The 27,509-nt window shown below is 42.8% G+C and overlaps 3 protein-coding genes across 3 annotated transcripts; all 3 read left to right on the top strand.

The window, feature by feature from the left end:
- Positions 1-961: 961 nt before the first annotated feature.
- LOC129686551 (keratin-associated protein 3-1) lies at positions 962-1,258 on the top strand. The gene has a single exon (XM_055620597.1). The coding sequence runs from the start codon at positions 962-964 to the stop codon at positions 1,256-1,258; it is 297 nt and encodes a 98-aa protein (XP_055476572.1).
- Positions 1,259-8,384: 7,126 nt separating this feature from the next.
- LOC129686552 (keratin-associated protein 3-2-like) lies at positions 8,385-8,684 on the top strand. The gene has a single exon (XM_055620598.1). It carries the CDS (start codon positions 8,385-8,387, stop codon positions 8,682-8,684), a length of 300 nt encoding a protein of 99 aa, XP_055476573.1.
- A 14,219-nt stretch (positions 8,685-22,903) lies between these two features.
- On the top strand, positions 22,904-23,203 carry LOC129686553 (keratin-associated protein 3-2). The gene has a single exon (XM_055620599.1). The coding sequence runs from the start codon at positions 22,904-22,906 to the stop codon at positions 23,201-23,203; it is 300 nt and encodes a 99-aa protein (XP_055476574.1).
- Positions 23,204-27,509: the final 4,306 nt, after the last annotated feature.

Genomic DNA, 27,509 nt, shown 5'->3' with positions numbered 1-27,509 from the left:
AAATAAATAAATAAATAAATAAATAAATAAATAAATAAATAAATAAAAATAAAAAAGGCTAAAAAGAATGTGTGGTCAAGGAGGTTTAGGAAAATACATGTTAAATCACTTTACTGACATCTCCCAGAGCCCTGGAGCAGCTGTTCTTTGACCTCACTCTAGAAACACTGCACCCTTTCATCCTTAAGTCCCAGCACAATTCACCTTTCGGTGATAAATAATCTAAGTGCATAACACAGTCAGGTGGGCTTTCAGGGGCAACCTTGTCCCCACACAGCTCTTGGTGGCCCCCCACATGCTCCTCCCAAGTCACTATCCAAAGCACATACGAAGGGATAGGAAACAAGCGATTTTGTAGAATTCCGTAGAAAACTCCTTCTTTGCACATTCCCTAACCCAGCCTCTATAGACTCCATCCACTTCTTTCAACTCAACTTCTTGGCACCACAAGACATAAATCTAATTTTTTTCCCCTTTCTTTTTCAGTCAGAAAGCCTAAACTATCTCATGGAAACAAACACATGGTCAGTAGGAGAAGAGAAATCCAAAGGCCTATGTAATCCAGACGCCGTCCGTAAAATAGACACGGAGCCCAGGGAAGAGCTGCAGATACCTGCCATTCCAAGCCACGTGTGTAATGATTGGAAGATAATGGCCCAGTGCCTTTGCCTTTGAAGACTAAAATGATGAAGCCCTCTGTGGCCATGACAACTGGCCAACGTGTCCCTATTTGACAACAAAACAACCTGAATCCCTTTTATGACCTAAGGAATGTGTCTTAGGTAATAAACACTTAAGTAATTAGATGGGTTTTTATGGAAGCAGCCATAAACTGAAAACATCTTGACAATAGGTTGACGCCCAGGGAGGAGGGTATATAAGAGCCAGGGCAGAAGACTGGAGCATTCAGACATCAACCAACTTCTCCTCTCCACCCAAACACAACCCATCTCCCGAAGCCATGGCTTGCTGTATCGCCCGCTGCTGCAGCGTCCCCACCGGCCCTGCCACCACCATCTGCTCCTCTGACAAGTCCTGCCGCTGTGGAGTCTGCCTACCCAGCACCTGCCCACATGAGATCAGCCTCCTGCAGCCCACCTGCTGTGACCCCTGCCCCCCACCGTGCTGCCAGCCTGAAGTCTACGTGCCAACTTGCTGGCTGCTCAACTCTAGCCACCCAACTCCCGGCATGAGTGGCATCAACCTGACCACCTACGTCCAGCCTGGCTGTGAGAGTCCCTGTGAGCCCTGCTGTTAAGTCTTTTTCCCAGGTTGGGTAGCCTGGATGCTCAGCATCCTCCTCCGATCACCATCAGTCATCAACTGCTTCTGCCTGCACCAAAGCTTAAGCAACCCCAAGGCCCAGGAATAAGGGGCCCATGGACATGTTTAAGTTGCTAATGCTTTGTTCCTTTGTTCCTTTGGGCGCTTCTCTCATTTAGGCCCTGCTTTTTGAGAGATAACCATTTGGACTACTCGTTAATAAACTTCATTCTGGCTTAGCATTCGTGGCCTCTTGGCTCTTTATTTTTGTGTTTCCTCTTACGGAAAGTGGAATGCCTGTCGCTACCTGAGAGCAGGTTCTTAAACAAACCTAAGACCCACCCCAGCATGGTGAGAAGTCATACTGAAAGTCATTTCAAAGTCACACATTAGCATTTCTGATCATTTGAACAGTGAAAGCTCCAGCAGATCCTTTTATAGGACCTTTCCATGTAATGGATATTTTTTTAAAACTATCTGCTGTGCCGTGTAGGATTTGGAAATAAATATAATGCTTAAAATTTTTATGCAATTCTTTTTTTTTACTTCTTGGTTGGCTAAAAAAAAAAAAAAAACAAAAACAAATCATTGCGCTGGCATGTAAAAATTATTTCTACTCCCTTACTCATAGTCAGTAAAATTTTTAGGTTCACAACACCAGTAATTTTGAAATTTCAAACTGTACAATTCAGTGTGCCCACAGATGAGTCTGGGGAGAGCTTTGCTCATCGTGGAAGGACATCCTGGAGGTATCATTATGCTAGACTATGCTGTGCCTTCACAACCAGACAGCAGACTGTGGACTTTCCCCAAACCAACTTGACCATGGCTTCCTCTTTTCTACTTTGTTTATTTTCAAAACTCAGCTTCGAAGACAGGCACTTTCTTGAGAACACTTGAGGAGAGTTAGCCATGCCTTCCTGGCTCTGGTGTCCAGAGAGAGAAAGGAGACATTTCTAAACTATATCTAAGTTACTGAAACTTTGAAAATGATTTTTAAGCAGATAGGAGCTTAAAACTTTGCATTGTTTTAAAAAAAAAAATTTCCCTTTGCAGTGGGAGAATAAGTGAATATGTAAAAGCTTTAGAGTTTAGAACTAGCTTGCTTGGAAAAGCTTAAAAGTGTGTGTGTGTGTGTGTGTGTGTGTGTGTGTGTGTGTGTTCATATAACCTATGCTAGACAAAATAGGTCAAACTGTGTAAATAAGTAGCAATTACATAGCATGAACCATAGAAGAATTGGAGGCCTAAGATATAGAAATCAATAGTGCTGTACATCAAGACACTTAACATGAAACTGCTCTAAATGCTGACTACAACCACCACAGACTTTAGCATGCAAAGGCCCTTATGTTGTTAAAAAGCCCCACTGCTCCAGGCTGCTTCTGCAACCCTGAACAAGTTTCTTAAGTGTTTTTGGTCTCTGGCCTTAAGTCAGTAAAATGGTTTCTCTAACCAGATCACATCTAAAGTGATGCATTGTAGATTTTTCCAGGTAGCAAATACTCTGTGATGGTAAATGTTGATTGTCAGTGTCACCTAGGAGACAGTTTTCTGAGCAAGTCATAAGTAAACTTTCTAGACTGGGTTAACAGAGTTGAAAAGTCCTGTCCTAAATAGACGGCATTGCTCCATGGACTGAGGCCCTGGATTGAATCTTTCTCTCTCTCTCTCTCTCTGCCTCCCCATCTCTCTGTCTCTCTGTGTGTCTCTGTCTTTCTTTATCCCTCTCTCTCTCTCCTGGTCTCTCTCTGTCTCTGTCTCTGTCTCTGTCTCTCTCTGCTTCCTGACTCTGGATACACTGTGACCTCCCACTTCTGCCGCCACACTGACCTCACCACGATGGACTGGATCATCAAAACTGTGAGCCAAAGTAAGCCTTCCCTTCCTTCCTTCAGCGTTTTATCGCAGCAAAACAAAGGCAGCACAGTCTCTACACCCCTCAGCACCTCCACTCCACCTGACTGCCTTTGCTGCTTTCACCTGGACTAACTAATGTTCGGTGACTCTGTTGAACGCTTTAATAGATAGGTACCTTCTGGGCCAGATCTCATTTGTCTTAAAAAAAAAAAAATCTCTAAGCGATAACAGTGATTTCTCTCCTTCAGTTTATAGGTGGAAAAAGAAATGAAGCTGAAAAAGACTAAGCCACTTCCAAAAGTTGCAAAAAGCAGTAGTGATAAAGATGTACTTAAACCCAAAAACCACTGGAACCCCAAATTTCTTCTCTTCCTACTACACTAAATCTACCCACCGCCATCCCAGACAAGAATGAAATTTGCACGCAGATGGCTCCTGATTCAGAAGATCACTTGACACATGTCTCTACAATCCCTTGAAATTGTAGGCTTGGCTCTATATCAATAAAGCTGTTCCACTCTCCTCATGGGTGAGAATAGTGTGAAACAAGAGTATATAGAAAACACAAGGAAAAATGTTTCTCACAGTCAGACTGTAAGGACCGATTGGCAATATCAGCACTGTCCTATAGTTGACGTCACTCAGCGGCAGTTGAAATGCAGACTATTTGGCAAATGCGACAGCAGTTTTCTTAGTGAGCTTCAAGGACCCACACCAAGACAAAAACAAACCACGCTTAAATTAAGTAATTATGTAGTGATGAGAACAGAATAAAGAGCCAAGAAATTTCATTTCTTCTTCTTTATTTCTTCTTCTGGTACCCAAGTCTTTCCTTCATCTTTACTGATTCAAGACTAATCTAGAGTCTGCTCTGCCATAGTGTCCCAATTGACCAGTATGATCACCCTCATCGAATCTTACCTGCACGTTACTGACTGAGCCATCTCCCCAACCCCAGTCATGAGAATTTCTAACAACTGAGTGTTCTTTAGATTTGCAGGCCCTGAGACATCTAGTAACCTACGGATGCCACCAGCCAATATATGTGTTAATAAAACAGATAGCTCTATATGTAACCTGGTCTTGTCAATTAAATATGCCTCCACACAACTCCTCGTGAAAGCCTTGCTTCTGAAATCTCTAGGATAGTGTTTTCACTTATGGGACTTCTCATAGCAGCCTGAGGAGCACCTGCCATTCTTTGAATCACCTTTTCTTGCCACACACAACACTGGAGGCTTTGCATCAACAGTTCTCATTCAGTATGTATTATGCCATAGCAATAAGACTATCTGGGGAGTTACCACTTTGTCCTAGACTTGCAGTTGAAAAATTGAAGTCCATGTAGATTGAATAACGTATCTAGGCCTGACAACTTATAACTTACAACGCAACTGAGCCCTGAAACTCCCTCACCACTTGCTCTGAAACTCCATAGCCTTCCCAAGTTCTTGATTAAGTGTCTTTAGAATCTTACACCAAAATATTGCAAGCGGCTTCCATCAGATCACGTTCCCCGCAAGGACAGGGATCACCTGTATCTTTTATTGTTCTGTCCCTACCTCCCCTTTTAGCACACTAGATATTCAGTGAGCACCTGACCTCCAATGAACGGATTAGATAACCAATGACCTCTCCTGTGCTCACACACTGTTAACCGTGAAGTGTCAGCACTCTAACAGAATTCCAGTGGAAGGAACTAGGAACAGGTATCTGCCTGGCTAGCTGATCATTGTCAGCACTGAGCAGGGCTTTGGACAACAGAAGAGATAGAGTCGATGGTTTAGTTCTTGTGAAAAGCAAAAACGTCTCATGCTGGTTTGCAAAGAAATGCGAGCTTGTATTTTTCAGACTGCATATCATGCCAAGAACCTGTATTTTGACCCATTTCAATTTGCAGTTAAATTATCCAGTCTCTTGTAAATGGTTATTCATATTCTTATGTACTTGCATGTCTAAACAGTACAGCGGTAAAATGGGAAATCATCTAGCAAGCTCTCTCATTTCCTAGCACAATCATGTTCAATATTCATCTATCCCCTCAGATCCATGCAAAGACACCACCATGTGTCTGGTAGGAAGAAGAAAAGTCCTACAGGTCTGAGCCTCCCAAATGTATCTAGGGTGCATAGTTTAAGAAGGACGTTTTCTTAGTTTCCGGAATCATCCCTCTTGATACTTCACAGTCAGTACAGACCACTTATTAGCAGAAATTTGGGGGGGGAGGGGGTGAAAAGAAGAAACTCAGAGTAAACCCAAACATGTTAACATGCTATTGAGTAAATGGAGAACTACACTGACACCATTTTGAAACTGTAGCAGGAAGAAAGTTTGAGTGAAGCAACACAACCAAATAAAACTTCAGGAGTGCATGTCCCATGGCTGATAAAGGAGGTACTGCGTTATTTGTCTGGGGTTGTGCAAACACCAATAAGGAAGCATGCTGAAGGCAGAGGCCATGTTCCCTGAAATAGGTGGGTATAAAAAGCTGTCTGAGGGCAACTTTGTGGAAGAACACCTTCCTCAGCAACAAAACCTGATCTGCTGTCACCATGGCTGGCTGCAATTGCCGTCTCCAACGATGCTGCAGTGTCCCCATCGGCCCGGCCACCACCCTCTGCTCCTCTGACTTGTACTGTCCATGCGGACTCTGCCTGCCCAGCATCTGTCCACACAAGATCAGCCTCCTTCAGCCCACTTGCTGTGACGTCCGCCCCCCACCCTGCTGTGTGCCCGACTCCTATGTGTCTTCATGTTGGCTGCTCAACAAGGGCTACCCTGCCCCGAACCTGAAAGGGATCTCAGTGTCCACCTGTGTCCAACCTTGTGACTGTGAGCCCTCTTGCTGCTAAACAGAGACATTTAAAGAGCTCGCCCACCTTGCCCTAAGGTTCTGCAGTGGTTGTCACTGAAGGCTGCTTAGCTAATGCCTTTAATCAAGGCATCCTGGTAAATGCTTTGACCCTGGGACTTCATTTTTGCAGAAGCGTTGTTTCTATGTTTTGAACAGTGATTTCAGAGAAATGGAAAAGTTGCTGTCGTAGACCTCCATATTATACAAGTAAATAAACACCACGACTCCAAAAATCCTGCGCTGTCTCAGTGTTTAATGCTCTAATTATACACAGACTCTTGACACATGCTTCATGAAGCTGTAAATGTGTACAGCAGAATTATGCTTTCTGATGACATCAACACAAATCTCAGAGCTGAGAGGAAGTCACCCTAGAATATGTAGACACACTGCCTGAAACACATAAAACACATTCACAATAAGCTTAGAATTGTTTGAAGTTCCAGGATCAGCACCTACCTCTAATTTTTGTTTTTTCTTGAATATTTAAACAAACTCGACTGTGTCCTTAAAGGCACAGACAAGCTTGTCATTAGACATGAACACAGTCACATTCCAAGCATTTCTCAGATGTCTCTGATGTCCCAGACATCTTCTCAAGTTCTCGAAGGAGATAAGCAGGACTAAGGAGACAGTCCCCGTTTGCAAGGGCCATGAGAAAGAGATAGAAGGGAAACTGTAAAACGTGACAGAACAAAGCAAGGTCAACTTGCTGGACAGCACAGAAAATTGTGGAAACGCCTAGAAGGAGTCATTTATAATGGATATATGTGGGCCAAAGCCTCAAGAATGAGTAGGGTTTGAGAAGCAGAGAACCAGGGCAGGACATTTTAAGCTAAAGCAGCAATCTGAGAGAAATGACAGGTGGTTCATTTTTCTTCGTGATGAGCACAATGTTCAAACAAAAGGCCAACTGCCTGCTCTTATTTTTTAATTATTTTTTTATTTTTTATATTAATTAGTTTTTTTAACTTTTTATTCAAGCTATAGCCCCCTCTCTCATTCCCTCCCAATCCCACTCTCCCTCCTCTCCTCCCATGCCCCTTTCCAAGTCCACTGATAGGGGAGGTCCTCCTCCCGTTCCATCTGACCCTAGCTTATCAGCGCTCATCAGGACTGGCTGCAATGTCCTCCTCTGTGGCCTAACAACTCCCTGCTCTTCCTATATGAAATGCATGACTGCTCACAGTGGCAGCATATTCTAACGCTTTCTCGGCTGTCTTCCTCCCTTCAGACATGCCATGTTGGTTGAGACAGCTCACCAAGGAGTCTATACTCTGTGCTTAATCAAAAATCATTTGCCATCCAATAAATCCTGCCATTTGGATTCCACCGGCTGAGGGTTTTGTGCTGAAGAAATGTGTGAAAATGCCAGCGCCCTCAAAAATTGCACATTAGAGTTTGTTGTGTCCCATCTCCAGCCTCCAGGCAGGCAAATCAGGGCCAGCTCAGGTGAAGAATGTCGCAGAAGGCACCTCAAAGGAATTCCCTACCCAGTTGAAGATCCAAGAGGGAAAAACAAACAAATATACAGATGAGAGCCCCTAACTCCCTAACCAATGATTTTTAGTGAAGTCCTTCTTCTGCATTGCATGTGATCAGTTGCCATGTAAAGCCTGTTGTAAATCCTGTGACTCAAATGAGTGATTTTCTGTTTGAATTCCATTTTGTCTTGTTTTAAAGCCAGTAGGTCACTCATGTGAGAACAAATGATGATCAGGTCAGTTTTATCTTCATGGATAAAACTTCTCCTTGATCTTCATCTGGTCAAGGAGAGCAATGAAAAATTTTCTTGTTTACTCTTTTCAATGATTTTTACATACTAGCTCACCTTTAAGAACAGAGAGTCTGTGGAAAAATAAGATGTAACACCTACCTTTGAAAGGCCACTACGCCAGATAAGAAAGAAGACACTCACTATAAATCTATTTCAAACAATGAAAAGGAATCTAAACCCATACCATTCTGCCTGTCCTACTTTTTGCTCAGGAGAGCCTGAATTTCAATATCAATAAATAAAGGAACTGTCTGAAGTGTACATTGTCAGTTGAAATATTTATGTTTATAGGTAATAGGTAATTAAAATTAAAAATGTAGATGAGTCCTCACTTGGGCAATTTACTTGTAACTCAGACCAGTTTGGGCAGGCCAGAATGCTGTAAAGATGAAATGTGGTGATCTTATGACAAAAATGACAGGAATTCTTCATACACATGAAAATACCAGACTGATTAGGTCATCTTAATGGAAAAGGGTGTCATAAACAAAAACAGGATAGGAGGGAAGTCTTCTGATCGGACTCACGCCCACTGGGGAGGATATAAAAGAGCCCAGATGGAGAGGAGACATTTGAACCTCAGGAACTTCATCTTTTCCAAGGGACCAAAGCCAAGCAGACTCCATCACCATGGCTTGCTGTGTCGCCCGCTGCTGCAGCGTCCCCACCGGCCCTGCCACCACCATCTGCTCCTCAGACAAGTCCTGCCGCTGCGGTGTCTGCCTGCCCAGCACCTGCCCACACACCATTTGGCAGCTGGAGCCCACCTGCTGTGACAACTGTCCCCCACCCTGCCACATCCCTCAGCCCTGCGTGCCCACCTGCTTCCTGCTCGACTCCCGCCACCCGACCCCAGACCTGCTCACTCTCAACCTCACCACCTATGTGCAGCCTGGCTGTGAGGAGCCCTGCATCCCGAGGTGCTGCTGACCTGGGGCTCCCCTGCTCCGCGCCCCGATACTGAAGACCCCAGGAACTACCTAAATACTGTCCATTTGTCTCAGTACTTACCACAGCGTTAAAGATGGCAGATGGTTTAGGCTATGAAATCCCTACCTTTGTTTTTAAGGGCAAGAAATCAAGAATTTGCTTATGCAGACTGGATAAATAAGTCTTTTGATTCATTTGAACAGGTGAAGGTCTTCCATCGTAAAAATGGTACTGAAATTTTTAAGATTTCAAATGATGGGGGATTTGGTCTTGTTGCTTCTGGGATCTTGTTTTCTACAGCGAGCATTTTCAGAGGCAAAATAATTTCCTGACAGGTTTTCTAATAAACTGTATTTCCCTGGCTATATGTGTTCCTTATTTATGTTAGCGTTTTGGAATATTTTTTTTGCATCTCAAACTGATGATCATTTTCTTAATTGGAGAGCATTCTGAATGAAGTCACCACTGCAGCTAGCTTGCTGGCACGCCTTCCTGGCTTGTCTGACTTTAATGTCCATCTTCTCCCCTTTTCCTTAAACTCATTGAATCCTCAAAATGACACTACATAATGTTATGAGCAATGTTTAAGTTATGAGTTTAAGATATAACTTGTTTACATTATTAAACATTCTCAAAACTATAAACTTAGTTACCAAGGCAATCAGAATTTTACCTCTGGTATGTCTGACTCGAAAACCCTACTCTTCCCACATCATAAAGCCTCCAATACAAACAGATGAAGAAATTTAATCAGCAGCCATGACACAGATTCAAAACATGCCTGAGAAATGTAAAGAAAAAAAATGTAAGATTCCTCAACAAAATCATCACATCCAAATTTGACAGAAAGGGGGTAAATCGGCTCTAATCGAAACTGGCAAATATTCAGCTGTAAGAGCCAGGTTGCTTCAATCTCATTTTCACTTGGAGAACTTGGAGTGGTCAACTCTAGCATCAGGACACTAACACACTCTGTTTGCCGCCTATTATCACAAGGATTCTAGTCGAGTAGCCAGCAGAAAGCCAGCTGCTTTAAGGCGACAGATTGAGAACTAGAGCTAAAACATGCCTCAAAACTGGACACAGCTGTGCTTCTAACTCCAATGACCGGGAGGCTGAGACAGGAGGGCAGAGAGCTCAAGGCCAGGTACTTAAAAAAAAAAAAAAAGAAAGAAAAAAAAAAAAGAAAGGAAAAAGAATGAATGAAAGAAGAAAGAAAAGAGAGAAAGAGAAAGAAAAATGGCTAATTGAACATATTAGCTGATTTTATGAACTTCACATAAATTTATATGTCAGAGAATACTCCTTTCCGGGCCTACGAAGAATGTGTGTATGGTGTGTATTATACACGTATTGCATATATAAACTCATACTATAAAACACTTATACATATTCACAGACAAACAACACATATAGAAAATCACAAGTCGAAACCTGAAAAGGCCCAGAGGCAAAGCCAAAAGAATGTTTGTGTGTGGGGGGGGGGGGGGGGGGGGGGGGAAGGTAAGTCAAGAAAGCAGAGAAGAACATACCTAAGTAACTCTATTTTAAAGTATCTTCAGAGGCCCACTAGGGTTATCGGAGAAAAATTTCCCAGCGCATCCCCACAGGCTTCTTGATGCTCCTGTTTTAAACAGGCAGATCCCCAGAGCCACTGAAAATCGGCCATTTAACCAAGAATCACATGCCCTTTTTTCTTTTTTTTTTTTTTTTTTTTTTTTTTTTTAAATCTTTTATTTATTTTTTATTAATTACACTTTATTCATTTTGTATCCCCCCATAAGCCCCTCCCTCCTCCCCTGCCAATCCCACCCTCCCTCCCCTTTCTGCATGCATGCCACTCCCCAAGTCCACTGATAGGGGAGGTCCTCCTCTCCTTCTTTCTGATCTTAGTCTATCAGTTCTCATCAAAAGTGGCTGCATTGTCCTCTACTGTGGCCTGGTAAGGCTGCTCCCCCCCCAGGGGGAAGTGATCAAAGAGCAGGCCAATCAGATTATGTCAGAGGCAGTCCCTCTTCCCATTACTATGTAACCCACTTGGACACTGAACTGCCATGGGCTACACCTGTGCAGGGGTTCCAGGTCATCTCCACAAATAGTCCTTGGTTGGAGTATGAGTCTCTGGGAAGTTCCCTGTGTTCAAATTATCTTGTTCTGTTGCTCTGCTTGTGGAGTTCCCGTTCCCTCCAGCTCTTACTATTTCCCACTTCTTACATAAAATTCCATTCACTCTGCCCATCAGTTGGCCATCAGGCTCAGCATCTGCTTTGTCAGTCTATACTGCAGAAGCTTTCAGAGGCCCTCTGTGGCAGGTTTCAAGGTGGTTTCCTGTTTTCTTCTGGCTTTCAGAGGCCCTCTGTAGCGGGTTCCGAGGTTGTTTCCTATTTTCGTTTTCTTCTGATGTCCATCCTCTTTGCCTTTCAGGATGGGGATTGAACATTTTAGTTAGGGTCCTCTCTTTTGCTTAGTTTATTTAGATGTACAGCTTTTAGTGGGTTTATTCCATATTGTATGTTTATATGAGTGAGTATATACCGTGAGTGTCTTTTTGCTTCTGGGTCAACTCACTCAGGATGATCCTTTCCAGGTCCCACCATTTACCTGCAAATTTCATGATTTCCTTATTTTTCACTGCTGAGTAATACTCCATTGTATAGATGTACCACAGTTTCTGCATCCATTCTTCAGTTGAGGGGCATCTGGGTTGTTTCCAGCTTCTGGCTATTACAAATAAAGCTGCTACAAACATGGTTGAACAAATGTCCTTTTTGTGTACTTGCGCCTCTTTTGGGTATATGCCTAGGAGTGGTATGGCTGGATCTTGAGGAAGCGCTATTCCTAGTTGTCTGAGAAAGCGCCAGATTGATTTCCAGAGTGGTTGTACCAGTTTACATTCCCACCAGCAGTGGAGAAGCGTTCCCCTTTCTCCACAACCTCTCCAGCATGTGTTGTCCCTTGAGATTTTCATCTTGGCCATTCTGATGGGTGTAAGGTGAAATCTCAGGGTTGTTTTGATTTGCATTTCCCTAATGGCTAATGAGGTTGAGCATTTCTTTAAGTGCTTCTCTGCCATTCGATATTCCTCTGCAGAGAATTCTCTCTTTAGCTCTGTTCCCCATTTTTTAAGTGGATTACTTGGTTTATTGCTTTTCAGCTTGTTTAGTTCTTTATATATATTGGATATGAGTCCTCTGTCAGATAGAGGGTTGGTGATGATTCTTTCCCAATCTGTAGGCAGTCGCTTTGTTTTGATGATGGTGTCCTTTGCTTTACAGAAGCTTTTCAATTTCATGAGGTCCCATTTATTGATTGTTGCTCTTAGAGCCTGTGCTGTTGGTGTTCTGTTCAGGAAGTTTTCTCCTGTACCAATGAGTTCTAGGGTATTCCCCACTTTTTTTTCTAGCCGATTTAATGTGTCTGGTTTTATGTTGAGGTCTTTGATCCACTTGGACTTCAGTTTTGTGCAGGGTGATAAGTATGGATCTATTTTCATTTTTCTACATGTAGACATCCAGTTAGACCAGCACCATTTGTTGAAGATGCTATCTTTTTTCCATTGTATGGTTTTGGCATCTTTGTCAAAAATCAGGTGTCCGTAAGTGTGTGGGTTTATTTCTGGGTCTTCTGTTCGATTCCATTGATCCACCATTCTGTTTCTATGCCAGTACCATGCAGTTTTTATAACTGTTGCTCTATAGTACAGCTTGAGATCAGGGATGGAGATACCTCCAGAAGATCTTTTATTGTAGAGGATTGTTTTAGCAATTCTCGGTTTCTTGTTATTCCATACAAAGTTGAGAATTTTTCTTTCCAGGTCTGTAAAGAATTGTGTTGGCAATTTGATGGGAATTGCATTAAATCTGTAGATTGCTTTTGGTAAGATGGCCATTTTTACTATGTTAATCCTGCCAAGCCATGAGCATGGGAGATCTTTCCATCTTCTCATATCTTCCTCTAATTCTTTCTTCAGAGACTTGAAATTTTTTTCATACAAGTCTTTGACTTCCTTGGTTAGGGTTACGCCAAGGTACTTTATGTCATTTGTGGCTATTGTGAATGGTGTTGTTTCTCTAATTTCTTTCTCAGCCCTTTTGTCTTTTGTATACAGGAGTGCTACTGATTTTTTTGAGTTAATTTTATATCCGGCCACTTTGCTGAAGGTGTTTATCAGCTGTAGGAGTTCCCTGGTAGAGTTTTTGGGGTCACTCATATATACTATCATATCATCTGCAAATAGTGATAATTTGACTTCTTCCTTTCCCATCTGTATCCCCTTGATCTCCTTCGACTGTCTTATTGCTCTAGCAAGGACTTCCAGCACTATGTTGAAGAGATATGGAGACAGTGGGCAGCCTTGTCTTGTCCCTGATTTCAGTGGGATTGCTTTAAGTTTCTCTCCGTTCAGTTTGATGTTGGCTATAGGCTTGCTGTATATCGCCTTTACTATGTTTAGATATGTGCCTTGTATCCCTGAACTCTCCAGTACTTTAAACATGAATGGATGTTGGATTTTGTCAAATGCTTTTTCAGCATCTAGGGAGATTATCATGTGGTTTTTTTCTTTCAGTTTGTTAATATGGTGGATCACATTGATGGATTTCCGTATATTGAACCACCCCTGCATACCTGGGATGAAGCCTACTTGGTCATAGTGGATAATATCTTTGATGTGTTCTTGGATCCGGTTTGCAAGTATTTTGTTAAGTATTTTTGCATCAATGTTCATAAGGGAGATTGGCCTGAAATTCTCTTTCTTTGTTGAGTCTTTGTGAGGTTTAGGTACCAAGGTGATTGTGGCTTCATAGAATGAGTTTGGTAATGTTCTTTCTGTTTCTATTTTGTGGAATAGTTTGAAGAGAATTGGAGTTAGCTCTTCTTTGAAGGTCTGGTAGAATTCTGCACTGAAGCCATCTGGTCCTGGGCTTTTTTTGGATGGGAGACTTTTGATGACTGCTTCTATTTCTTTGGGGGATATAGGACTATTTAGTTGATTTACCTGGTCCTGATTCAGCTTTGGTGAGTCAAATCGATCAAGAAAATTGTCCATTTCATTTAGATTTTCAAATTTTGTGGTATATAGACTTTTGAAGTAAGTCCTAATGATTGTTTGGATTTCCTCAGTGTCTGTAGTTATGTCCCCCTTTTCATTTCTGATTTTGTTGATTTGGGTGGTGTCTCTCTGCCTTTTAGTTAGCTTGGCTAAGGGTTTGTCTATCTTGTTGATTTTCTCAAAGAACCAGCTCTTGGTTTCATTGATTCTTTGAATTGTTTTATTTGTTTCTAATTGATTGATTTCAGCCCTGAGTTTGATTATTTCCAGCCGTCTACTCCTTTTTGGTGTGTCTGCTTCTTCTTTTTCTAGGGTTTTTAAGTGGGCCATTAAGTTGCTTGAATGAGCTGTCTCGAATTTCTTCTTGAAGGCACTTAGTGCTATGAACTTTCCTCTTAGCACTGCTTTCATTGTGTCCCACAAGTTAGGGTATGTTGTGTCTTCATTTTCATTGAGTTCTAGAAAGGCTTTAATTTCTTTCTTTATTTCTTCCCTGACCCAGCTGTCATTTAGTAACAAGTTGTTCAGTTTCCATGAGTGTGTAGGCTTTTTGCTATTTCTGTTGTTGTTGAAGTCCAGCTTTATTCCATGGTGATCAGACAGGATACAAGGGATTATTTCAGTCTTCTTGTATCTGTTGAGGCTTGCTTTGTGACCAACTATATGGTCTATTTTGGAGAAGGTTCCATGAGGTGCTGAGAAGAAGGTAAATTCTTTTGTGTTTGGGTGTAAAGTTCTGTAGATGTCTGTGAGGTCCATTTGATTCATGACCTCTGTCAGAGATATTGTTTCTTTGTTTAATTTCTGTTTTGTTGACCTGTCCTTTGTTGAGAGTGGGGTGTTGAAGTCTCCCACTATTAATGTGTGGGGATCTATATGTGGTTTAAATTTTATCAATGTTTCTTTTACAAATGTGGGTGCTCTTGTATTTGGGGCATAGATGTTCAGGATTGTGATGTCTTCCTGGTGGAATTTTCCCTTGATGAGTATGAAGTGTCCTTCCTCATCTCTTTTTATTATTTTTGGTTGAAAGTCTATTTTATCAGATATTAGAATGGCTACTCCTGCTTGTTTCTTGGGTCCATTTGCTTGGAAAGTCATCTTCCAACCTTTTACCCTCAGGTAATGTCTATCTTTGTGTCTTAGGTGTGTTTCTTGTATGCAACAGATTGCTGGGTTTTGTTTACGTATCCATTCTGTTAATCTGTGTCTTTTTACTGGAGAGTTGAGTCCATTGATGTTGAGAGAGATTAATGACCAGTGGCTGTTAGATCCTTTGATTTTGATGTTGGCTGTGTTCATAAGTTTGTGTGCTTGGTTGCTTTTTGTTTTGCTGTAGTAAGGTTAATTATTTCCTGTGTTTTCTTGACAGAAGCTAATTTTCTTGGGTTGTATTTTCCCTTCCAGTGTCTTCTGTAATGCTGGATTTGTGTGTAGGTATTGTTGAAATTTGTTTTTGTCATTGAATATCTTGTTTTCTCCGTCTATGAGGACTGAGAGTTTTGCAGGGTATAGTAGCCTGGGTTGACATCTGTGTTCTCTTAGGTTCTGCATGATATCTGTCCAGGCCCTTCTGGCTTTCATAGTTTCTGTTGAAAAGTCAGGTGTGATTCTAATGGGTTTGCCATTATATGTTACTTGGCCTTTTTCCCTTGCAGCTTTTAGTATTTTTTCTTTGTTCTGTATACTTCCTGTTTTGATTATTATGTGGCGGGAGGATTTTCTTTTCTGGTCAAATTTGTTGGGTGTTCTGTAGGCCTCATGTATCCTTATTGGCTTCTCCTTTAACTTGGGGAAATTTTCTTCAATGATTTTGTTGAAAATATTTTCTGGGCCTTGGAGAAGGGAGTCTTCTTTTTCCTCTATTCCTATTATTCTCAAATTTTGTCTTTTCATATTGTCTTGGATTTCTTGGACGGTCTGTGTCAGGAATTTTTTGGATTTCACATTTTCTTTGACAGATACATCGATTTCTTCCATTGTATCTTCTACACCTGAGATTCTTTCTTCCATTTCTTGTATTCTGTTGGTTATGCTTACCTCTGTAGTTCCTGTTTTCTTCCCTAAATTCTTCCTCTCCATTATTTCCTCCATTTGTGTTTTCTTTAATTTTTCTAGTTCTATCTTCAGGTCTTGAGTTGTTTTGTTTACTTCCTTCACCTGTCTGCTTGTATTTTCCTCTTTTTCTTTTAGTTCCTTCAACTCTGTCTCTTTGATTTCTTTCAGTGATATTATTTCTTCTCTGAAGGCCACAAGCTGTTTGGCTGCATCTTCCCGTATTTCTTCACGGATGGCCCTAATTTGCTTGTCTTTATCTTCCTCCATTTCTTTACGGATAGCCATGATCTGTTTGGTTTTATCTTCCTCTAATTCTTTACGTATTTTATTTGTCTCCTCTATTATCCTCTTCATCAACATAGATGTAAGGTCCTCTTCTTGATTTTCTATTATGCTGCATTGTTCAGGGCTGTTCGCCCCTGGATGGCTGGGTTCTGGAGATGCCATATTGCTCTGTCTTTTGTTGGTTGAGCCTTTACGCTGACCTCTACCCATTGGGCTGATTTAGGTTTTGGCTGTTAGTTTCTGTGCTTCCTGGAGTCCTGAGGTAGGGAGTATCCCCTTGGCTGGAAGATGATTTTTCCTGAAGGAGTCCTTCTCTGATTTTTGGTTATGGTCACTGTATGGCCAGTGTTTCTCCGGAGATGCCACTGCTCACCTCAGGTTTATAGCCCTGAGTAGTAGCTGTGGTCTATGTTAGGCAGGGGGGGATCTCCTCTTACCCATAAAATTTCTCAAGACAGCTGCCCCACTGCTGGGTTTCTCGTTATAAATTTAGTGTGCTGCTGCTCACTAAATTTCCATGTACAGTCCTCTTGAAGAAACTGCTGATTCCCTAGCTATGGGGTTTTCTCCCAACAGGGAAACTCAGTCTGTTATCCTGGGGCGCACAGTTCTGTCTGAGAAAGTGGGAGGTGCACTCAGCAAGTCTCTGGGCCAAAGGCTGATTGCTCTGCTCTGGACCTGGAGAATGTGCACCTAGGTTGATTTGGCACCTGGGGGCACTGTTCTGGTCTGGAGGCTGGGTGCCTCACTCTGGACCAGAAGCTGTGTGTCTCTGTCTGGGATGGCGGCTACAGGCACTGCTCTGGTCCAGACGCTGTGGGTGCAGCCCCCCTGAAGGATCAGGGATTCCTACAGTTTTGGCAGTCCAGCCAGGGACAACTGGCCGATCCCTGGCACAGTATCTGAGGGCTGCTGTAATGGCTCTTCGACTCCTGCAGGTCCGAGGATGCAGCTGTGTGTCCCAGTGCCCCAGGGGAACGCAACAATGGCGGCAGAGCACAGCGCTTCTGCCTGCACTAGAGTCTGCGTGAGTCCAGGAAGTGTTTTGGTGCTGGGTGTCCTAAGCGTTAGAGCTGCTGACCCCCTCCGCTGGGGGTTTCCTCCTGCCAGAGACACGCAGTCTGGTGCCCTGTTGCCCTGGTGCCCACAGTTCTATCTGAGGCGGCGAATCACGCACGCAGGCAGGGCTCTGTGCAGGCAGGCGCCTTTGTCCCTCCCGGCTCTGGGTCCGGGCTGGCTCCTGGGGCACCCGCGGAACCCGAGACTTTTCCAGGGGATGTCTGGGCAACCTGGGGTCGGTCCCAATTGTTTCCTGCTCCGTGGGGTTATCTCTCGACTGGGAGATCCAGTCTATGGTGTTGTGGGCCCACAGTTCAGTCTGGGACCGTGACCAGATCGCGCTGGCGGGTAGCTCTGGGCTGGCGACCAAGCGCCTGGCAGAACGGGGATCTCTTCCGCGGTTTTTCCGGGTGAGTTAAAGCTGATCGAATCCCCTACCGTGGGGTATCCTCTCACCTGAGAAACACAACCACTTGTGTTTTATGGCCGCGAGTTCTGATTGCTGGTCACTGTGCCAATCCTGCTGTGCTGCTCCTCAGAATGAGAGTCCTCCCGGCGCTGCCATCTTGCCCCGCCCCCCCCTTTTTTCAATCCTCTACTTTAATAAATAAAATGTTTTGCCTATCTCTGAGGCATGGAGCTTCCATCTTACAGAGATGGTAGGTAGCTCATCGCCTCGGGATCCTGTATTGAGTCTTTAGCAAGTGTGTCACCATGATCTAAGGACTATTGTGTCACGTTTCTAGGCCTCACTATCTTCATTAATAAGCAAAGCTGAGCAATTTCCAGGCCTCTTAGGCCACTGGGGAGAAAATACGTTCAGACAGATCTTGTCAATAAAAATGATTACCATCGTGTATTCATTATTTAATAACTGTTTTATTCTATGCATATAAGCTTAAATATCATTTATGACTAGAGAAGCATGATTTCCTACATACACAATAGTAAGTCTTTTTATTGTACTCTGAATGAGAGACTGCCATCTTTCAGCCACGAAAATCTGATGATCAGAGCACCATTTTTTATATAATTTTTTTAATTACTTACAGTTTATTTACTTTGTGTCCCAGCTGTAGCCCCCTCCCTCATTCCCTCCCAATCCCACCCTCCCTCATCTCCTCCTTGCCCCGTCTCTAAGTCCACTTATAGGGGAGGTCCTCCTCCCCTTCCATCTGACCCTAGCTTATCAGGCCTCACCAGGGCCGGTTGCAATTCCTCCTCTGTGGCTTAGCTAGGCTGCTCCTCCCACGGGGCCTGGGGAGGTCAAAGAGCTAGCCATGGAGTTCATCCAGAGATGATTCGTGTTCCTCTTACTAGGGAAGCCACTTGGATACGGAGCTGCCACGGGCTTCGTCTGAGCAGGGGTTCTAGGTTATATCCATGGTCTCTGGATGGAGAATCAGTCTCAGACAAGCTCCTGTGCCCAGATATATTTGGTCCTTGTGGAGCTCCTCTTCTCTCCAGGTCTTACTAACTCTCTCTTCTTTCATATGATTCCCTGCACTCTGCCCAAAGTTTGGTTATGTGTATCAGCATCTGCTTTGATATACTGCTACGTAGAGGCCCTCTATGGTAGGCTTCTATTCTGCTTCTCGTTTTCTCCTAGTTACGATGTCCATCCTATTTGTCTTTTTAAGTAAGGATTGATCTTCTTACCCTGGGTCCTCCTTCTTGTTTAGCTTCTTTAGGTTTGCAGATTTTAGTATGTTTATGCTATCTTATCTTGTAGGTCTGGTATCCACTTATAAGTGAGTATATACCATGTGTGTCTTTCTGCTTCTGGGATACCTCACTCAGAATGATCAGAGCACCATTTTACGTCTCCGGAAAAATGCCAAAGTAACATCCTTCCCTTTTTTATTTGCTCTTGGAACCCAATCTTTCCTCCCACTTTCTGGTGTATAATATCAGCAATTTACAGTATATATGTGATAAGCCTTTCAAACAGACTGAAAATTCCACAAGGACAGAGATAAAAGTTTATTTTGTCCACTGCCAACAATTACCACAGCGCCTGGCATTATTCCTCAATAAATGATTAACTATGTCATTATTTTTTTTAAATAATGAGATAGAGCTGAGGAGGTAACTTAGTTGGTAAAAGAGTTTACCTTGCAAATGCAAAGATTTGACTCTGATTGCTAATATTCACACTTGCAAAAAATAATTAATTAATTAATTAATGGGTATTATGGCACATGCTTGTAATCCTAGTGCTGGAGAGGCTGAGACAGGAGGGTCCTGGAGCTCACTAACCAGTCAAAGGTCCTACTTGAGCAGTCTCAGGCCAGTGAGATACCCTGTCTCAAAAAGAAAAGGTGGAGGCGTGGAGAAATGACTCAGAAGAGAACTCGTTGCTCTTACAGAGGACCTGGGTTCCATTCCCAGCACCCACGTGATAGCTCACCCACATGATCAGCTGTACTTCAGGTTCCAGAGGTCTGATGCCCTCTTCTAGACTCTGTGGGCACCAGACGTGCACATGGTATACACGAATACATGTGGGCAAAGCACTCATGAACATAAAAAATAAAAACGAAAAAAACCTTTAAAAAAAATAAAAAAGAAAAGAAAGGGTAAGTGGTATGTAAGGAACAATGGTGAGGTTTCTCCTCCGGCCTCCACATGTATGTGCACAGATAAACCTAACTACAAGCAAACATACATACACGCACACACACACACACACACACACACACACACACGTGTGAAGTATTCGTTTTCCCTAAGCAATATGGTGTGCAATCTAGCAGCTATTTATCCTGTGATAAATCTCAGGAAGGTTCTAGAGTATCAGAGACAGTCAAGGCCTCTTTTTTTTTTTTTTAAAGAAAACCACGAACTTTTTAAAGTTTTTAACTTAGTGTATATGTCGACCATTTTCTCTACTCTCAGACATTCACACTAGTTTTTATTGTGTTTACTTACTTATCTAGTGGGCGTGGGCCTGTGTCCCAAACATTCAAACACACCTACCATCACACACTGTTGGACAGGTCACCTTACAGTATTTGGTGAGAAGAGTATGAGACCCCTGGCTTACAGGGGGTTTGAGTCTAAGCTGAGCCGAAATGATCTGAGCTATGAGTATAATCTCGCCCAGGAACACACCTAGTACTTGCTCTTACACGCTGAAGTGTATCTGAAGTCCAAATGGTACACTGGAAGGAGACTCGGGGTCTCTCACCTCACGGGAAAACAAAGAATTCAAATCAATCGGCTTCGGGCCCACATGCTTGGTCTCGGTTGTGGTTGGTTTTACTTGGGTCCTAGCACTGTCCTCTTAAGTCATTCTTTCATTTAGCGTTTCATTTTTATTCTACATAAATATTAAGAATTCAGCTGTTCACATTGGTATTTAATTAACTTAACTGAATTAAGAATTCAACCTTTAACAGACAAGGAAACAGAGCAGCAGTTAAGGAAACAGAGCTAATTCTCGATGGGAAGCAAATGCCTCGGACATGTATGATGCAAGCATGTGTCAGCCTAATTTGTCATGGGATAAATGCAACAGTTGAGGAATGGATGCCGAAATTGTGGTACATTTACACAATGGAATACTACTCAGCCATTAAAAACAAAGAAATCATGAAATTTGCAGGCAAATGGTGGGATCTAGAGAAGATCATCCTGAGAGAAGTATCCCAGAAGCAGAAAGACACACTTGGTATATATTCACTTATAAGTGAATACTAGACATATAATATAGGATAATCATAGTAAAATCTGTACACCTAAGGAAGCTAATCAAGAAGGAGGACCCTGGGTAAGATGATCAATCCTCACTCAGAAAGGCAAACAAGATGGACATCAGAAGAGGAAGAAAACAGGAAACAGGACAGGAGCTTATCACAAAGGGCCTCTGAAAGACTCTACCCAGCAGGTAGAGATTCATAGTCAAACTTTTTGCAGAGTGCAGGGAATCTTATGAAAGAAGTGGGAGATAGAAAGACCTGGAGAGAATAGAAGCTCTACAAGGAGAGCAACAGAACCAAAAGAATCTGGCACAGGAGTCTTTTCTGAGACTGATACTCTAAACAAGGACCATGCATGGAGATAACTTAGAACCCCTGCATAGACATAGCCCATGGCAGCTCAGTGTCCAAGAGGGTTCTCCAATAATAGGAACAGGGACTGTCATGAACTCATGGGCTAGCTCTTTGATCACCTCCACCTGAGGGGGGAGCAGCCTTACCAGTCCACAGAGGAAGACAATGAAGCCAGTCCTGATGAGATCTGATAGAATAGACTAAAGTCAGATGGAAGGGGAGCAGGACCTCCCCTATCATTGGACTGGGGGAGGGGCATAGGAGAAGAAGAGGGAGGGAGGATGGGTTGGGGAGGGGATGGGAGAGGGGGCTACAGCTGGGATACAAAGTGAATAAACTATAATTAATAAAAATTAAAAAGAAAAAGAAATGTTATCTTTCTCCTTGCAAATTGAAAAAGACTTTGAAAATATTTACAAAATGTACAGAAAACCAGGAATTCTCAATCAAACACAACTGAAGAAAAGTGCACGAGGGCAGTAATGTGATGAGTATCAAAGGCTTTGAAAACAGTAGACATTTGTCCCTATAACTCTATCTGGTGATTATTTCTACTTCAGAATAATCAGAAACAAGCATGAAGATTCACCTGGAGAGTCTCTGTCGCCGCAGTTATCAAAGAAAGAGGTTGGGATTAATAAAAAGCAAATGATTAATAAAATGAAAAAAAATATTTTTGGTTTTTTGAGACAGGGCTTCTCTGTGTAGCCTTCCCTGTCCCGGACTCTCTTTGTAGACCAGGCTGGCCTTGAACTCACAGAGATCCGCCTGCTTCTGCCTCCCTGAGCACTGAGATTACAGGCATGCGCCACTGTGCCCGGCTTCAAATGACATCTCAAAGTAACCCATAAGTCCAATTACAGGACAAATACTAGGAAACATTAAGAACATCATTCTTAAATATACTGAGGATGCAAGATAATTGACATATATGTGCTTATGAAAGAACATACATTATAGAAACTACAAAAAAATAATTCCAGAAAAGTAAAAATGGATGATTGCTTATAATCAAAAATAATTCTATCATGTGTATATGTGTGTGTAATATTAATAGGTATTAATAGATGATGTCTCCAGATGATATCTTTATGTTTTTCCACATTTTCAATTTTTTAATGAAAAATTTAATATTGTATATAAAAATAATAAGTATTTGTAAAGTTTGTCCAAATTTGTCATCAAGCTGTTTTCCTACCTTTAATGTAATTCTGAGTTTCACATACCTCAAAGCCCATGGACAGTAACTAAAATAAACTTCCTCTCTTCCAAAAAATAAGGCTCATCAAGCTAAAACAGAAAGGGGCAAAGAGAACAAAGGGGAAACAGCAGAAGAGAGAGCGACATTCTGCAGATTACTGTCATGCCACTGTGGTCCCCAGATAGCCTGGTGGTGACATGGCAATAGGAGAAGCCTTTTGTGGTATCTCATCAAGCTTGTGTCCTAGTCACAAATAGCAAGAGTAATCAGTTAAGATTTAGCAATGAATTCAAATAAAAGGCAATTAGCGAAATAGGGACTCTTTACAGGCATCTAAATGGCCGGACAATTAAAGTCTAATGGGAACATGAATGTAAACAAGAACCAGGAAAGAAGCCCATTGGTAGGTCCAACGCCCACTGGGGAGGGTATATAAGAACCCCAGAGCGAGAGGAGACATTTGAACCTCAGAAACTTTGCAAGAGACCAAAGCCAAGCAGACTCCATCACCATGGCTTGCTGTGTCGCCCGCTGCTGCAGCGTCCCCACCGGCCCTGCCACCACCATCTGCTCCTCAGACAAGTCCTGCCGCTGCGGTGTCTGCCTGCCCAGCACCTGCCCACACACCATTTGGCAGCTGGAGCCCACCTGCTGTGACAACTGTCCCCCACCCTGCCACATCCCTCAGCCCTGCGTGCCCACCTGCTTCCTGCTTGACTCCCGCCACCCGACCCCAGACCTGCTCACTGTCAACCTCACCACCTATGTGCAGCCTGGCTGTGAGGAGCCCTGCATCCCGAGGTGCTGCTGACCTGGGGCGCCCTCATTTGGAGCCCGTCTTGGAAAGAAAGAGTCAACCTGGGAGCCCTGGCTCATACCTGGCAGAACCTGCAATTACCGTACCCTGATTTAGAAGTAGGAGCTGAGTGACGCTGTCAGACAACACCCTCTCCTGCCTGCCTCAACAAAAAAGAAGCCAGAGTCTTTGGTAACGCAGCAGCTTTTATCTGTAAACCATGTGCAGTTTGGACGGTTGATGCTTCGAGGCTTCTGAAGACGTTGACTCTTTCATCACAACGTGTGCCTTTCCTTGGGTGTTTGGGAGCTTCTGCTTTCAGTCTTGGATGGTATCTCTCTGCAAATCAGGGGATTTCTTCATGACCTTCCTAATAAATTCTGTGTCTGTGGCATAGCACCAGTGTCTACAATTGCTTTTTGTTTATGTCTGACTTTGTTAAATGTGTCTCTTAATTCCTGATGTCATTGGTTTTGTTTTTTTTTTAAAAAAAAAACAAAAACAAAACCCGGGAACATAGGTAAAACTGAAAACCAGTGGCAGTAAAGCAAGACTTTCTGGTTTTGTTGCTTTTGATATTCTGGGGAAACGATATGGTCTGCTACCATCGTTAGGGTTTCTGTGCTAAAACACCATGACCAAAAGCAACTTGGGGAGGAAAGGGTTTATTTGGCTCACATTCCCTTGTCATAGTCCATCATTGAAGGGATCAGGGCAGGAACCTGGAGGCAGAAACTGAAGCAAAAGCCATAGAAGGACACTGTTTATTGCTTGCTTCTCGTCCTGTTTTCCTAGACAATTCAGGACTCACCTCCCCTGGTGGTACCAAACCTCCAAAGCTGGTCTCCCCCATATCAATCATTAATCCAAACAGCACCCTACAGACTTGTCACAAGCCAGCCTTATGGAGGCATTTCTCAATTAAGATGGCCTCTTCTCAGATGCCTCTAGCTTGTGTGTCAACTTGACAAAAACACAACAAACACACACACACACACACACACACACACAAACACACACACACACACACCAACCAGGACACCTGGTATTCTGATTTGAATATGAAATGCTGCCCATGGGCTCATGTATTTACACACTGGACCCCAGGTGGTATCATTGATTGAGCAGTTATAGAACCTTGAGGAGGTTTGATACCCTGGCTTCACTTCCTGTTCTCTCTCTGTGTCTCTTTCTCTCTCTCTCTCTTCTCTTCTTCTTTCTCCTCTTTCCTTCCTCCCCCTGAGGAGCAGATGGAGTATTCACTGACTTTTGATGTATGTATGTATGTATGTATGTATGTATGTATGTATGTATGTATGTATGTATATGTGTGTGGTATGTATGTATGTATGTGTATGTATGTGTGTATGTATGTATTTTCAAATTAAATAAATAAATTGATTTGAAGAAAGAAAGTGAGCATGTTAATAACTATGCAGTCATTGAGGGCCAAGATGAATCATTTAGCAGCATTAACTTTTTTTTAAGATTGATTTATTTATTTATGCATACAATGTTCTGTCTGCATGTACACCTGCAGGCCAGAAGAGGGCACCAGATTTCATTATAGATGGTTGTGAGCTACCATGTGGTTGCTGGGAATTGAAATCAGGACCTCTGGAAGAACAGCCAGTGCTCTTAAGCTCTAAGCCATCTCTCCAGCCCCATTAACTTTTTTAAAGTAAGATACCTTTTGTTGTTTATTGTATGTCAACCACACAGTAACACAGATATTATTTTCTCATTTTATGGTAAAGACAAATAAGGCCCAAAGAGATTCCATACCTAGAGAAGAGAAATACAGCTAGTGGATTTTATACCTAAATGTACATCTAATTTAGTTATATGGAAATATGGCCACCAGGACAAAATTTTTCATCCCCTACCAATTTTCTTTGTCTTCAGTATTAATTTGTGTGAAGAATTGTGCATCAATTTAATAGGGACAAAAGTCCCTATTAAAGTAAATGGATTTATCCTTAGGAAACATTTATTAATGGGCTGTTATATGCTAAGGACCAGGGAGAAGACATATGCCTTAAGAAACTCTGTCCAAAAAAAAAGACTAATAAACCTACAAAAGAAAATCATATATGAATGTTTGTGTGATTTTTTTTTCTTCACAATTAATTCATTATGTATCCTGACTGAAGCCCCCTCCCTCAACTAGTCCTAGTCCCATCCTCCCTCTCTCTTCCCCCATTCCTACCCCTAGTCCACTGAAAGGAGGAGTTCTCCACTATTGCCATCTGCCCATAGCTTGCTAATTCTTATCAGGACTGCCTGGATCCTCTTCCTCCATGGCCTAGCAATGCTTCATCATCAGGAGTGAGTGGTCAAAGAGCAGTCAACTGAGTTCATGATAAAGGCAGCCCCTGATCCCCTCCCTCAGAGATCCACCTGGGGACTGAGCTGCCAATCGGCCATATCTGAGCAGGGGGTCTAGGTGCCTTCCATGCATGGTCCTCTGTTGGTGCATCAGTCTCTGCAGGACCTCCTGGGCTCAGATTTTTTAGTTTCTTGGTCTCCCTGTGGGGCTCCTGTCCCCTCCATGTCCCTCTATTCCCACGCTTTCTTCCTCCATAAGATTCTCAAAGATTGGTCCTGAGTCTCATCATCTGCTTCAATCCCCTATTGAATGAACCATTTCAGAGGACCCTTTATTGTAGGCTCCCATCCGGTTTCCTCTCTTCCACCACTTCTGGTGTGTGATTCCCCCCCCCCCTTTGAGAATTTCACACAAGGTTTCTTGATCACATGCCCTACCCCCAACTCCACGCAGATCTACCCTCACTTTCCATTTCACCCAATTTTGTGTCCTATTAAAAAAAAAAAAAATCATCAAGTCCAGATTGCGCTGTCCATACACCCTTGTGTGTATGGCCTTCTGTTGAAATGCAGGCAACCCATCATGGACAACACTCTGAAAGAAAATTGACTCTCCCTCTCCCAGCAGCCACCATCTGCCAATAGCTCCTCACCTGTAGCTGGGACCTTATGCTCACCTCTCCTCTGTGCGTTTAGATCCGGTCCAGCTTGAGTTTGCATGAGTCCTGTGCATGCTGTTGCAACCACTGTGACCTCCCCTGTGCAACTTCCCTGCTTCCTGCTGTAAACAAACGCCGTTTTCTTATAGTTATTTACCACTTCTGGTTCCTATCATTGTTTTTGCCACTTCCTCTTGCACAGCTTTGGTGTGAGGAGTCTGATCTGGACATCCCAACCAGAGGCAGCTGGGTGGCATTTCCTCTGGGCTTTCACATGAAAATTGAGCCACAAAAGGAAGGTCAGAAGAAACAATATCCGTGAGCTTGTAGGGTGGCTGGAGCTTGGGTTTGTGAGATGACTACCAAGCAACAAGATATCTATCAACCAGGGAAGGGAGATGCTGCTTGCCAAAGGGGATGGTTTGGATTGCGTCCGTGAAGAATAAAGAAATAATTAAAATCATATGTTTGAAAAATGATTCTGGCAGCAGGAGTCAGTGAATGTCCTAAAACAAGAGCACACCACAAATGAGACCACAGTGCTTTCCATCATGATGTCTGTTTGTTTCCTTCTCTTCCCAGTGGCCTCTTCTTCTGGGGATGGAAAGCTGCAGCTGTGCAGCCGGTCCCCTCCCGTGTTCTGCGAGCACAGCTGCTCATCATTGTACAAAACCGTCTACTTAACCAAGACCCACGTGATCATCCACGCCCCTTGGATACAACAACCAGCAGGCAGAGCTCTCTAACCAGAATTTCGTTCAAGGCACAAGGAGATATCCCTTATTTTACCTGCAGTTAATTTAAAATAATAACATACTACATTGTAACACTTTCGGGGAGGTGGTTTTGAGACAGGGTCCTGATATGTAGCGCAGACCATCCTTGTGCCCCTTATTCTCCTGCTTCGGCCTCCTGCATGCTGGGATTCCAGCCATGCTTCACCGAGCCTGCATCACAGTATCAGATTTAAACTGCCTGCTACCATGATGAATAGCTAGTGCAGAACAGAGCTTCTCTTTAGAGTTACTTTGTGCACTATTTATCAGTTTGCTCCTGGGTTGTGGTTTTATTTCAGGTATGTGTCTTTTCGATGTGTTTTTGAACCCTCAGCTCCACATTCTTCACAGTAAAGTATCCATACACCACAAGATTTCAAATAACTTGTGAATAAATTCCAGGACATTATCTTACTTGCTTACAACATACTTCTCCTTTTTATTATTTTTTTATTTCCATTGGCAGCTACCTAGGAAGGGATGCTCAAAAGGGGTGGGGGTGAATAACTGTGTTTTGGGATCATGAAATTTTTTTTCACTTTATCAGATTAATGGATT

This window comes from Psammomys obesus, unplaced genomic scaffold, assembly GCF_907164565.1.
Source record: "Psammomys obesus unplaced genomic scaffold, mPsaObe1.curated_primary_1811, whole genome shotgun sequence".
NCBI lineage: Eukaryota > Metazoa > Chordata > Mammalia > Rodentia > Muridae > Psammomys > Psammomys obesus.
Note: the sequence above shows the minus strand (reverse complement) of the source record. Positions and strands in the feature narration are given on the sequence as shown.